The sequence below is a fragment of the Pseudonaja textilis genome, chromosome Z (assembly GCF_049901715.1).
Source record: "Pseudonaja textilis isolate UNSWEBS1 chromosome Z, rPseTex1.2, whole genome shotgun sequence".
NCBI classification, from domain to species: domain Eukaryota; kingdom Metazoa; phylum Chordata; class Lepidosauria; order Squamata; family Elapidae; genus Pseudonaja; species Pseudonaja textilis.
Window position 1 is genome coordinate 127,091,528 of NC_142008.1, and position 13,749 is coordinate 127,105,276.

The following is a 13,749-nucleotide window of genomic DNA, read 5'->3' on the forward strand; positions in this document are numbered from 1 at the left end:
GTAAACACTTTTTGCTTAGTCTTCAAATCTCCTGGAACCCTAGAGTTTTGCAGAAAACCTTGGCTTTAAAATATTCTTTTCCTTCACATTTATATATATAAATATAAATATAAAATGTAGGGCTGTTTCTGTATATCAAAGCAAGTGTACCTCACTTGAAAACCAAATCACACCCTTTGCTGAACTTGCAGCCTTAATCTTTCGAGATGCAAGGATTGATAAGATGCCAAAGGCTTGGCACATATTTGCATTGGGAATTGCGTTGGGAAAACCGGCGATGATTTCCCTATTCTTGTTTGCTGAGTTCTTCCTTCTTTGGGGTTAAAATTGACCTGGTTCAATTTCCAACCAAGTGGGAAGTCTGGCACTCACCAGATTTCAGACTGAGATCTTGGAACAGCCTCGGGGAAAAAAAAATCTGCTTTGCTTAAGAAGAAGAGAGTAGGATTTTAAGTCGGTCACTTTGGTGAGCCTGTTTTTAAAAAAATAATAATCCCCCAGCTGATAGAAAAAAGCTTTATTATTTTTTACACGTGAGAAAAACTTCAGCAAGTTTACTTAGCCAGTAAATCCTGTTGTTTTCAAGGTGATTCCTTAGTAAACTTTTTAATAAGCATTGCGAAGGTTAAACAGTATCTTTACATCAACATATCCATGCAAAATTGTTCTGGAAGGAACATCTTATTTCTACTCTTTACAGTATATAACCTATCATCTGTATAATTGTGCGTAGGTTTGTGGACATACTTGGGACACATTCAGGCAAGGCATAAATAATTTACCTAGTGTGTTTTAAGATTACATAACCAAGTTGGCAGTATCTTTTTAAGAAGTGTCGTAATGCAAGCATGAATATTTTTGGATTTTAACAGAAGGCAGGCCCACAATTTGACCGGGATAAAAGCTTATATGACCTTAAATGTCGTCTCTGAGGAAGTTTTTCTGTACTAACAGGAACTAGTAACTCTCTTTGGAGGTCACTGACTTCAGAACAAAAGGATTGAAGGTATCCCATATAGATAATCTAAAGCACTATTCCTTAAACTTGGCCACTTCAAGTTGTGTGGACTTCGACTCCCAGAATTCCCCAGTCAGCCTTGCATATCTCAATCTTGGTGACTTTCTGGCTGAGGAATTCTGGGAGTCGAAGTCCAAATATCTTAAAGTAACAGCCTGAGAAACGTAATCGAGACCAAACCCGCTCCAGAGCAGAAATAACAGAATAATAGAGTTGGAAGAGACCGTGGAGGTCTGCTAGTCCAACCCTCTGCTCAGGCAGGAAACTGTCTTCCATTTCAGACAAATAGTCGTCTAATCTCCTCCTAAAAACCTCCAGTTGTTGGAGCACCCAGAACTTCAGGAGGCAAGGCACACGAAGCAACAAATCTTTGCAAATTTGGAGGAGCTACACCAGTGGTGGAATTCAAATTTTATTACTACCGGTTCTTGTGGGCGTGGCTTGGTGGTTGTGCCAGGGGAAGGATCCTGTAAAATCTCTACTCAGAGGTGGGATTTGCCGGTTCTCCGAACTACTCATAATTTCTGCTACCGGTTCTCCAGAACTGGTCAGAACCCGGGGAATACCACCTTTGAGCTACACCAAAGTTTGTTGCTTGTTGTTGTCGCCTTCCATTGTGATCTCCTCTTGTCCCTCTCTAGGTAACATCATTGGATCTGGAATTTTTGTATCGCCAAAGGGTGTGTTGGAAAATGCGGGCTCCGTGGGGCTGGCCTTAATCGTGTGGATCGTCACAGGCCTCATCACCGCCGTGGGTGCCTTGTGCTATGCAGAACTGGGGGTCACCATCCCCAAATCTGGAGGAGACTACTCCTACGTCAAGGACATCTTCGGAGGACTGGCTGGGTAAGAGGGAAAGTTCTGGAAGGGAATAAAGAATTTGGTTTGTCCGCCAGAGCTTGAGGGTTACAGAACTGGGTTGGGTGAAGAGAAGAAACGGATAGACTTAGCAGAGCCTGCTAGGACTCCTGGGAGGGGTGGGTGGGGTCAGCCAGTAGGCTCCAATACCAGTTCGGTGAACTAGGTGCAAATTTAACATCTGGTTCGCTCAAACCAATCCGAACCGGTAGAATCCCACCCCTGATTTAAGGTTTCAGGAGTTCATTGTGTAAGTAGCAGCTGAAGCGAAAGAGCCCACCCAATCCTAGGCAGCATTAACCAAGGGATTTAAGATAACGTGAAGTGTTAATACTGCTTTATAAGGCCTTGGTAAAGCCGCCCTTGGACTGTATCTTCCAGTTTTGGTCGCCACAATATAAAACAGTTGTTGAAACTCTGGAAAGAATGCAGAGAAGAACAACAAAGATAACTAGGGGACAACCGGAGGATAAAAGATACGAAGAGCGGTTGCAGATGTATCCAGTTTAAGGAAAAAAAGGACTCAGGGTGACATGATAGCAGCCTTCCAATATTTCTCTCTCTGGAAGCAATTGGAATATATCTGCTGAACAAAACGGCATTGGCGATAGGAAAGGCATTCGGGCAGTAAACACTCCGCTCCATTCAGTTGCTCTGACTCCACCACGCAAGGGGTCATTAAATAACAAACAAGGACAATAATGGTTGCGGGAATTGGATAAGTCTAGTTTAAGGGGGGAAAGGACTCAGGGTGATATGACAGCAGTCTTCCCATATTTAAGGGGCGGCCACAAAGAAGAGGGAGTCAAGCTATTCTCCAAAGCTCCCGAAAGCAGGACAAGACGCAACGGATGAAGAAAACTAATTAAGGAAAGAAGCAACCTAGCACCAAGGAAATAATTTGTGACAGTGAGAACAAATAACAGTGAAACAACTTGCCTCAAGAAGTTGTGGTTGCTCCAACAGTGGAGGTTTTTAAGAAAAGATTGGACAACCACTTGATGGACTAGAGGACCTCTAAGGTCCTTTGCAATTCTGTGGTTCTCTTCTGTTATTTCCCCATTTACCAGGTGACAGTTAGAAAGAAGACCAAGAAACAGCCACTTCAATATACTGGGGGATATATTGGTTTGGAAAGGATCTCATTCAGTGGTCAGAATTCTTGCTGTTCTTCTCTATAGGTCTTCGTAATGAAAAGCGAGTAAGGACCAAGAAACCTTGTGCCTCCTAACCCGTCTGTTTCTCTCCAGGTTTCTCAGACTGTGGATTGCGGTGCTGGTGATCTACCCCACGAATCAGGCAGTGATCGCGCTGACTTTTGCCAACTACGTCCTCCAACCCATCTTCCCCACCTGCCTGCCTCCAGAAATCGGGTTGCGTCTCCTCGCAGGGGTCTGTCTTTGTAAGTAGGCGAGTGAACCTGACGGCGATAGTGTTACCCCAAGTTGTGTGTCTTTTAAATGTGGTAAGGATGCTTCAAGAGATGCATGTGTTTTGAAAAACAGACAACCACGCCTTGGAACAAAGCAAAAAGCAACGTTCATGAAGGATGCTTCTTTATTTATATGTTGGGTGATTTGCCCAGCCGAGGTTAATTCGTTGAACAAACCTGGGTTCCACAAGGCACAAATATGAACCAGTTGAAACTTTGTGGGCCAGATCTGGTTATTCTAACCTAACCAAATCCACGTGGGTCAGGCTAAAGGGGTGAACCACCAACCAGATCTGGGTTGCAAAACTTTGAATGACTACCAGGTGGCAGCCAAGAGTTAGGATTTTCTATTGGCCCCTACTGGCTGTCAGGAGTTTTGCAGCCTCTATATTCTTAAGTTAATGTATTGTGTGATTCTTCCTAGGGCGATTCAGTCACCATTGCGATTGCGATGCCATTTACAGCTAATTGGACTTTTTTCTTTTTAATTCCCTGTCTTAAAATTCCATGGGAAACGAACTGTAAAGAGGATTTAATCCCCTCATCTCACACTCAGTCTGGTGAATAATCACTCTCCCTTCCTCCTCCAGGGTTTGGCTGGATCAGAGGCAGTGAATTTAGCTCTAGGGTGCATAAACCTATACTAGTTAATTTGCCATATGCATCAAGAATTCTAATTAAGATTATTAGAACCGTAGTTTAAAGAGTGCTATAAAGCTGATATTGTCAGAAGCGTCAATACCCTTTTAGACACTTAAAGGAATTGCTTATGAATACAGTTAGTCCTCGACTTACAACAAGTTCTTTTAGCAACCAAAGTTACAAAGGCACTGAAAAATGTGACTTATGACCGTTTTCACACTTACCACCATTGCAGCATCCCCGTGGCCGCATGAGTAAAATTCGGGCGCTTGGCAACGGATTCATATTTACGATGGTCGCAGTGTCCTGGAGTCACATGATCCCCTTTTGTGACAAGCCATCTCAAGGGGGGCAAACCAGATTCACTTCATAACCCTGCTCCTAGTTTAACTGCCATGATTCATCATTAGTATAGAGCTGGAAGGGACCTAGGAGGTCTTCTAGTCCAACCCCCCGGGGATCCCATACCGTTTTAGACAAGTGACTGTCCAGTCTCTGACGACAAGCTGTTCCACTGGTTAATAGTTCTCACTGTTAGAAAGTTTTTCCACAATTCCAGGTTGCTTCTCTCTTTGGTGAGTTTCCATTCATGTTTTTTTTTTGTCCTGCCCTCTGGTTCACTTAAGAACTGTGGCAAGAAAGGCTGTAAAATGAGGCAAATTCACTTAACAAAAGTCTTGCTTAGTGGCGGAAATGTTGGACTCCATTGTAGTCATATGTTGTGGACTACATGTACCACAGATAGGTAGGTAGGTAGGTAGATAGATAGATAGATCTATATTGGTAGGTAGGTAGGTAGGTGGGTAGGCTGGTAGGTAGGTAGGTAAATTGATAAGTAGGTAGGTAGAAGATGGATAGATTGGGTAGGTAGGTAAGTAGGTAGGTAGGTAGGTACTAGGCAGATAAGTGATAGATAGATTAGGTAGGTAGATAGATAGATAGATAGATAGATAGATAGATAGATAGATAGATAGATAAATAGATAGATAGATCTATATTGGTAGGTAGGTGGGTAGGTTGGTAGGTAGGTAAACAGATAAGTAGGTAGGTAGAAGATGGATAGATTGGGTAGGTAGGTAAGTAGGTAGGTAGGTAGTAGGTACTAGGCAGATAAGTGATAGATAGGTAGGTAGGTAGGTAGATAAGTAGGTAACCAGATAAGCAGGTAGAAGATAGACAGATTAGGTAGGTAAGTAGATAGGTAAGTAGGTAGGTAAGCAGATAGGTACGTAGGTAAATAGATAAGTAGGTAGGTAGAAGATAGATTAGGTAGGTAGGCAAGTAGATAGATAAGTAGGTAGGTAGGTACTAGGCAGATAAGTGGTAGGTAGGTAGGTAGATAGGTAAGTAGATAGATATATAAGTAGGTAGGTAGGTAAATAGATAGGTAGGTAGAAGATAGATTAGGTAGGTAGGTAAGTAGATAGGTAGGTAGGTAGGTAGGTAGGTACTAGGCAGATAAGTGGTAGGTAGATTAGGTAGGTAGATAGAAAAGTAGGTAACTAGATAAGTAGGTAGAAGATAGATTAGGTAGGTAAGATAGATAAGTAGGTAGGTAGGTAGGTAGGTAGGTAGGCAGATAAATAGATAAGTAGATAGGTAGAAGATAGATTAGGTAGGTAGGTAAGTAGATAGGTAAGTAGGTAGGTAAGTAGATACGTGATAGATTAGGTAGGAAGGTAAGTAGATAAGTAGGTAGGTAGGTAGATGATAGATAAATAGATTAGATATGTAGGTAGGTAAGTAGATAGATAGGGAGGGAGGTAGATAGACAGACAGACAGAGATAGAGAGACAGACCAAGAGACAGACAGATTGATTGATTTTCCTTTTTGTCTTTCCCCAAAAATAAAACCAAAGTTTTGCATTTGAATTAAGCTCCTCTGTACCTTTAAAATAATTCAGTTCTAACAAACTCCCATCAAAACAGGGCATTTCAAACAGGGTTAATTCACCAGCACAATTAATTCTTATCACAACATTGCTCAGCTATTTTGTCTTTTAGAGGGAATTTGCTTATAAAAACCTTGTGGGAAAGTCGCTTTATCTCCATACAGAGGCTTTGTCCAAATTGCTGATTTGCCTTTTTTTTTTTTTTTTTGGCTTTTCCAAGCTGCTGAGTGACTTTAAGTTCAGCTCCTTTTTCTTACCCTCCGGTCTACCTCGCAGGGGTGTTGTGCGATTTAAAGGGCTAACCGACATCCAACCCAAAAAAGAGATGGAAAATGGAATAATTTCGTTTGAAAGAGAGAAAAAAGATATATGGATGGTTTTTAGCTGTGCTGGTCGCTAATGCCAAGAGGATAAACAGGTAATCCTCGACATATGACCACTTGTTTCAAGTTACGACGGCACTGAAAAAAAAAGACTTATGACCAATTCTTGCATTTATGACCGATTGTCGCAATAATAATCATTCCAGTGTCCTTAAAGGGTCCTCCGATCAAGAGTTAGATGCTTAGCTATCTGCAAATTACACGTATTCCTCGAGTTACGATCAGAACTGAGCCCAACATTCCTGTTGCTAAGCGAGACCATGGTTAATTTGAGTTTTGCCCGGCCTTAACAACCTTTCTTGCCATAGCGATCAAGTCCATTGTTGCAGTCGTTAAGTGAGACACACGGTTGCTCAGCAAGTCAGACTTCTCTGTTGACTTTGCTCGTCAGAAGGTCACAAAAGGGGAATCACCGTGACCCCAGGAGATGCCGCAACCGTCATAAATAAGAGTCAGTGGCCAGGTGTCTCAGTTTTGATCACGGGATGCTGCAGCGGTCGTAAGTGTGAAAAACGTTCACTTTTTTTACTAGCTTCAAATGGTCACTAAATGAACCGTTGTTGTAAGTCGAGGACTATCTGTGTTTATATGACTGTCGCAGTGTTGTGGAGGGGGTGTCATGTGACCGCCCTTTGCGACCGTCCCAGCTGGCTTCCAGCAAGCAAAATCAATATGGGAAGCCCAATTCACTTAACAACCATATGGTTCACTTAATGACTCCCTTAGTTCATTCCATGACTTCATCTGGAAGGTTGCAAAATCACTTAGTATTGCTTAGCAATTGAAGTTCCCTTCCCAATGGTTGTCAAAAGTCGAGGACTACCCATAAGGCCAAATAAATACCCGCAATACCCTATTTTGCAATTTGATACTGGAGATCTCTGGCATTTGAAGTTAACCCCACACGACTAGTTCTCGACTTATGACCACAATTGAGACCGGAATTTCCATCCTTAAGTGATTCCCTTCAATTTTTAAATGAATCATGTGGTCATTAAGTAAATCCATCTTTCTCTATTGACTTTGTTGGTCAGAAGCCAGTTGGGAAGGACGCAAAAGGGGATCACGTGATCTCAGGACATCGTAACCGTCATAAGCACGTGCCATTCCATTCCATTCTATTCCACTCCATATTTTCTATTCTGTTCTGTTCCCTTCTGTTCCATAGTCTAGTGTAGTCCATTCCATATTTTCAATTCAATTCTATTGCATTCCATTCCATATTTTCTTTTCTTTTTTTTTCTGTTCTGTTCTATTCTATTCTTTCCTCATTCTATTTTATTCTGTTCTGTTCTATTCTATTCTTTCCTCATTCTATTTTATTCTATTCTGTTCTATTCTATTCTCTATTCTATTCAATTCTATTCTGTTCTCTATTCTATTCTTTCCTTATTCTATTCTATTTTCTATTCTATGCTATTTTTATTCTCTTTCTATATACTCTACTCTACTCTACTCTACTCTACTCTACTCTACTCTATCCCATCCCATCGCACATTTTTTATTCTATTCTATTCCGATTCTGCTCTACGCTTTATTATCCCATCCTATCCTACAAAACCCTTCTTTTGCGGTGGGTGAGCTCGTGGCGAGGGGATCCCTTCTCAGGCCCTGAACCGAAAAAGTATTTCCAAGGGGAGTTGGATAAAATATCCTGCCTGAGGCCACTTTAGGACATTGTAAGGCTGGGAAGATCAGGCACAAACTGGTTTTGCTCCTTTTTTCTTTTCTTCCTCCAATATCCAGCTTCCCAGCAGGGCAGGAGAGGCGGGGAGGCCGGATAAGAAAGGGAGGCTGAGATTGGATTGGGCTGGGGATGCTTGGGCAAGGCCTCCGCTGCAAATCAGCGAAACTTTATTAATCAGGTCAAAGCCAGTTACTCCATGCTGAGTCAGCGGAGCGGGGCGGGGGGGAACGACAGAGACAAGAGACGAGCTTAGGAAAACAAAAGGAGGAGGAGGAAGAGGAGGGGAGGGCAGAAATCTATATACCCCCCACCCCTCAAATCTCACCGCAAGAAGGAACCTCTCACAACCTACCAACGGGCTGGGCTCGGTGCCCAAACCCTCCGATTGCAGAGTTGGAATGAGAAAAAGAATAATAATAAAATAAACCACAATAAGCAGCTTAAATAGGACAGATCCGAGGTGACCCAGAAGGGGAGATTAGGAAGAGAGATGAAACAGGGGGAAGAAAAATATCAACGGGAGCAGGAATTTAGGACAGGCGGGCAGAGTTTGAGGGGAAAAAAAAGATAAGATGCAAGTCATTCTCAGCCTGGGGCAAGTTTAAGATGGGTGGTGGACTTCAACTCCCAGAATTCCCCCAGCCTGGGGAATTCTGGGTATTTGAGGTCCACCCATTTTTGAACTCATCCAGGGTGAGAATCACCAGGCTAGAAATTGTGAATGATCCAATACTGGAAGTTTTCAAGACGACATTTGTCCGGAATGGTCTCGGGCAATGATGGCGAACCGTTTTGGCACCAAGTGCCCAAACCAGAACGCGCGAGCTATATGTGCAGGCATGTACGTGTGCCAGAGCACTGAAAACCCGAAGACCAAGCTGGCCAGTGCACGCATGTCTGTTTTGGGGGCACTTGGGGGGCTGTTTCCGGACTGTTTTCAGGCTATTTTGGGGAGCGTTTTCAGGCTGATTTTTGGGCCATTTCAGGCCTTTTTTCGGGCCATTTTCAGGCTGTTTTTTGGGGGGGTGTTTCAGGCTGTTTTGGGGGCTATTTTCAGGCCATTTTGCAGCTGTTTTTAGGCTGTTTTGCGGGTATTTCAGGCTGTTTTTTGGACCATCTCAGGTTGTTTTGGGGCTGTTTTCAGGCTGTTTTGGGGGTGTTTCAGGCTGTTTTTTGGACCATCTCAGGTTGTTTTGGGGCTGTTTTCAGGCTGTTTTGGGGGTGTTTCAGGCTGTTTTCTGGACCGTCTCAGGCTGTTTTGGGGCTATTCCAGGCCATTTGGGCTGTTTTCAGGCTGGTTTGGGTGTGTTTCAGGCTGTTTTTTGGATCATTCCAGGCTGTTTTGGGGGCTATTTCCAGGCCATTTTGGGGCCCAAACAGTCTGAAAACGGCCCTGCAAACACCCTGGTTTTTGGGCCTGTTTTCAGCGCCCTGGTCCCCGCGAAGATCAGCTGGCTGGTGTGCCAGAAACCAGAAGATCAGCTGGCGACGGTGTGTGTGCCTCCAGAGAGGGCTCTGCCACAGTTCACCATCACGGGCCTAGGGTTTCCTGCCTGAGGAAGGTGTTGGATCTCCGAGGTCCTTTCCAACAGCATTATATACCATGTGGTGGGGCTGCTTTTCTCAGCTTGGTGTCTTTCTGGGTCTGATGGGCTTCAAGGCCCATAATCCTTGACTGCTGGGGAGGATGGAAGCAGAGCAGGAGGCAAGTAGGACACGTTGACCAGATTGGGTGATTCCAGCCCAGCAGGCCGAAACAGGTCGGTGTTCCTGGAAATTTTCTGAAGGTGGTTTTTTAAATCTTTCTTTATCTGGCCTGCCTCCTGGTCAGTTTCTGCTCCGTATCTCTACCCCGGGTCACTTCCAAGGTTGTTTTTTTCCGGTACCAACCCTTGCTTGGTAGCCACCACAAAGCTGGCCTGGACAAACGGTGTGGGCACCTCAAACGAGGCGTGCCCAAGCAAGGTTGGCATTTGGGGCGGTGACCGCGCTGAACCGAAGGCCGGGTCTATTTTGAGGTTGGGAGGGGACGCCCAGCCTGGATCTCTCTCCGGGACAGGCTGTGCTAGAAAATTTTGCAAGATTTTTTTTGCAACCCTACCTTCTCTTCCAGGGTCAGATCCAAAATTCAGAGACTGGCCGGGCCTGGCTCCAACCTTATGACTGCCAAGGATACTGAGAAAGACAATCTCCTTCTAGGAGATCAGCCTGGGTTTTTTGTTTTGTTTTGTTTTGTTTTGGGGGTGGGGGGGAGAACTAATCCACTGGGCTCTTGCTGGGATCTGGAGAAGCTTTCTGGCTGATTTCTGGAAAACTATTTCCAGATCTTCCTAGGGTTTCGTTTTGCCCATCTATTTTTGGATTTCCCAGATCAGCCTTGATCCTAGAGGTGCTTAAACCCACCGGCAGGATCTATTCAAGTCAACATTCTCCCCTTCTGGTTTTTCTGATCTCCGAAAGGAGATTTTAATCTATCACCCAGGTCTCCACCTGTGCCAGAGGTGGCTTAACGCAAATCCTGCTTGAACTTCCACTGTTCTCTTCCCCACCCTGTGGTTTTGCCCCTGGAAAAGGAGATCAATGAAACCCGATAGCCGTGATGGTGAACCTATGGCGCTTGTGCCAGAGGTGCATGCGAGCCATCGCTCCAGCTCAGGATTGTTGCACATGCGTGTGTGCCTCCCACCAGGCAGCTGCTCTTCGGGCCTCTGCTGTGCATGCGTGGGGGGTGGGGCGCATGTGGGGGATGCACGCACATTACATTTTGGGGTTTTGCGCACACGCACGCTTTGGGCACTCGGTACCGAAAAGGTTAGCCACCACTGGCCTATAGCAAGAGTTTCTCCATTTTGGCAACTTTAAGATGTATGGACTCCAACTCCCAGAATTCCCCAACAAGCCTTGCGTTTCTTAACCTTGCCAACTTTAAGATGGGTGGACTTCAACTCCCAGAATTCCCCGGTCAACCTTGCATAGCTCTATCATGATGACTTTCCAACGGGTGGACTTCAACTCCCAGAATTCTCTGCCTAGTCAGCCTTGCGTTTCTCAAGGGGAATTCTGGGAGTTGAAGTCCACCCATCTTAAAAGTTGCCAAGATGGAGATGGTCCCTTCCAACTCTATTATTCTATGTTGTAATCAGAAGGATTTTGCTCTGGTGCTTTTTCACTTCCCAATCTGCCTCTCCCCACAGCTTTTCTGTTAAGCTCTGCGTTTCCTGTTTTGAACCTCACTGATTTGGGCCAGATAATGCCAGAAACGGGACGCCAACTCAGCAGGGAGAGTTCCCATTTCCTCTATCTGCAAAGCTTGGTGTTGGTTCACCCCTTCCAGCCCTTCCATCCCCCCATGCAAGGAGGAAAATGCAAGAGGGAGAGATTAAATTTAAAATTAAAATTAAACTTGAAATGCAAAGCTGGGAAGCCTTTAAAGAGTCTCCAGCGGGTACATTTCTCACAGACTAATGAATCTTACAAAGATTCACTTGAGCGCATTCACTTGAGACTTTCAAGAAGAGGCTGGACTGCCATTTGTCAGAAATGGTGTAGGGTCTCCTGCTTAGGAAATGGGTTGGACTAGATGACCTACAAGGTCCCTTCCAACTCAGATTATCTGTAAATCTGTAAAGATTTACTTGCAGATTGGTCCCCTTAGAGCAGTGATGGTGAACCTTTCTAGCAACCGACTGCTCAAACTGGAATGCGCAAGCATGTGTGTCCATGTGTATGTGCTGGAGCACTGGAAAACCAAAGACCAACTGGCCGGTGCATGCAAGCCTGTTTTTTGGCCGGTTTGGGGGCTGTTTTCAGACCATTTTTCAGGCCGTTTTTGGCTTGAAAATGGCCTGAAAATGGCCCCCAAAACAGACTGTTTTGTTCTGTTGTGGTCCGCTTTCAGGCCATTTTTCAAGCCAAAAACGGTCGGAAAAATGGTCTGAAAACACCCCAAAAATGGCCCAAAAAATGCCCCCAAAAGGGCCTGGAAAACAGCCTGAAATGGTGCAAAAATGGCCTGAAAACATCCCCAAAATGCCCCCAAATGGCCCGGAAAAACAGCCTGAAATGGTGCAAAAATGGTCTGAAAAAGGCCCAAACACGGCCTGTTTTTTGGCCGTTGGGAGGGTGTTTTGGGCCATTTTCAATCTGCTTTTCAGGCTATTTTTGGCCAAAAACAACCTGGAAAATGGCCTGAAAACACCCGAAAAATGGCCTATTTTAAAGATGGCTTGAAAACACCCAAAAATCAGCCTGAAAAATGGCCCCAAATGGCCTTGAAAACGGCGCAAAAATGGCCTGAAAAAAGCCTGAAAACAGCATGTTTTTTGGCTGATTTTATGGCCGTTTTCTGGTGCTTCTGGTGCCACTTTCTGCGGGGTGTGCTGCTGTGTTAGGCTTGTCAACACACCAACCATAAATGGTGGTTTGTCAGCCGCCAGGATTTCCCCTGAGACCTTGAATGAAAACTAAGCAAACCCGGCTTAACAGTTGTGTGACACATTCTGTCCACAGCTTAGCTCTGAAGAGAGAAGCAGGCCATCCTCGACTTACAACCATTCATTTAGTGACGGTTTGAAGTTGCAACAACCATTGAAAAAAAAGTGATTTATTTACCTGGTCACGGGATCAAAATTCAGATGCTTGGCAACTGACTTATATGCACGACGGTTGCAGCATCCCAGGATTGTGTGTTCGCCTTTTGCGACCTTCTCTGACCAGATAAAATTTATGGCGAAATTCACTTCACAAGTGTGTCAATAACTTCACAGCTGCACAGATTCACTTAACAATCATGGCGAGAAAGGTCTTAACCTGGGACAAACCTCACTTAATAACGGTCTCCCCTAACAACGGAAACGTTGGGGCTCCATTGTGGTTGTAAGCCGAGGATTGCTTCTATCCCTTTAGCAAAGCTTCCTGTTTTAATACGGACATCAGCTTGTGGCAGGAATTAATTGTTTGGTCTTAGAAGCCAGAAAAAAAATAACATTTTTTTTCTGGCGAAACAATATGATCCAAGGCTGCTGGCTCAGACGTAGTTTTGTTTCCTCCTCTGGCAATTGTTTCATTTTGCAATATTGTGCTCAGAGGATACCGTATTTATGAGCTCCTGCTTTAAAAGTAAATATTATTTTTTTTATTAGGGCCTTCAGAGAAAATAAATAAACACAAAAAGCAAAAAGGCACAAAAGAAGGGGATTAAAAAAAGGATACAGTTATAATGGCCTTTAAAAAAAAAAACAGATCATTTTTCATACTTAGGACCGTTGTTGCCTCCCCATGGTCACGTCATCAGAGTTTGGATGCTTAGCAACTGACTTGGACTTACGACGGTTTCAGCATCCCAGAGAGCTGGGATCCCCTTTTGCGCCCTTCTGACCAGCGAAGTCCATGGGAGAGACAGATTTACTTAACAGCCTTGTTACCGGCTGAACAACTCAGGGATTTACTTAACAACGTCAGCAAGGGAGGTCGTAAAACAGGACAAAGCTCAATTAGCAACTCTCTTGCTTCGCAGTGGAAATTGTAGCCCTAAGTTGAGGATTACTTATACTCGTGCATCAACGAGGGGTCTTAGAGGCTAGTTTCCGAGTATTTTGGTATATTAGAATATTCATTTAGAGTAACAGAGATGGAAGGGGTCTTGTAGGTCATCTAGTCCAACCCCACCCCCACCCAAGCAGGAGACCCTACACCATTTCAGTCCAGTCTCTTCTTGAAAGAGGATGAAGGCAAGCTGTTCCATTCCTATAATTGATTATGATTATATTGATTTAAAAGCCTGAAAAATCACCACTATTAAAATTGCTATAGTTCTACCGCTTAGAAAGGGAGAGGAA

At 44.2% G+C, this 13,749-nt stretch overlaps 1 protein-coding gene across 1 annotated transcript in view; it reads left to right on the forward strand.

Annotated features, from left to right (window-relative positions):
* Positions 1 to 13,749, forward strand: part of SLC7A8 (solute carrier family 7 member 8) — a 31,727-nt gene that overhangs the window by 3,803 nt on the left and 14,175 nt on the right. Inside the window, exons 2-3 of the mRNA XM_026719511.2 lie at positions 1,660 to 1,864; positions 3,127 to 3,278. Of these exons, the coding sequence (XP_026575296.1) occupies positions 1,660 to 1,864; positions 3,127 to 3,278 (357 nt within the window). The remainder of the gene's footprint in view (positions 1 to 1,659; positions 1,865 to 3,126; positions 3,279 to 13,749) is intronic.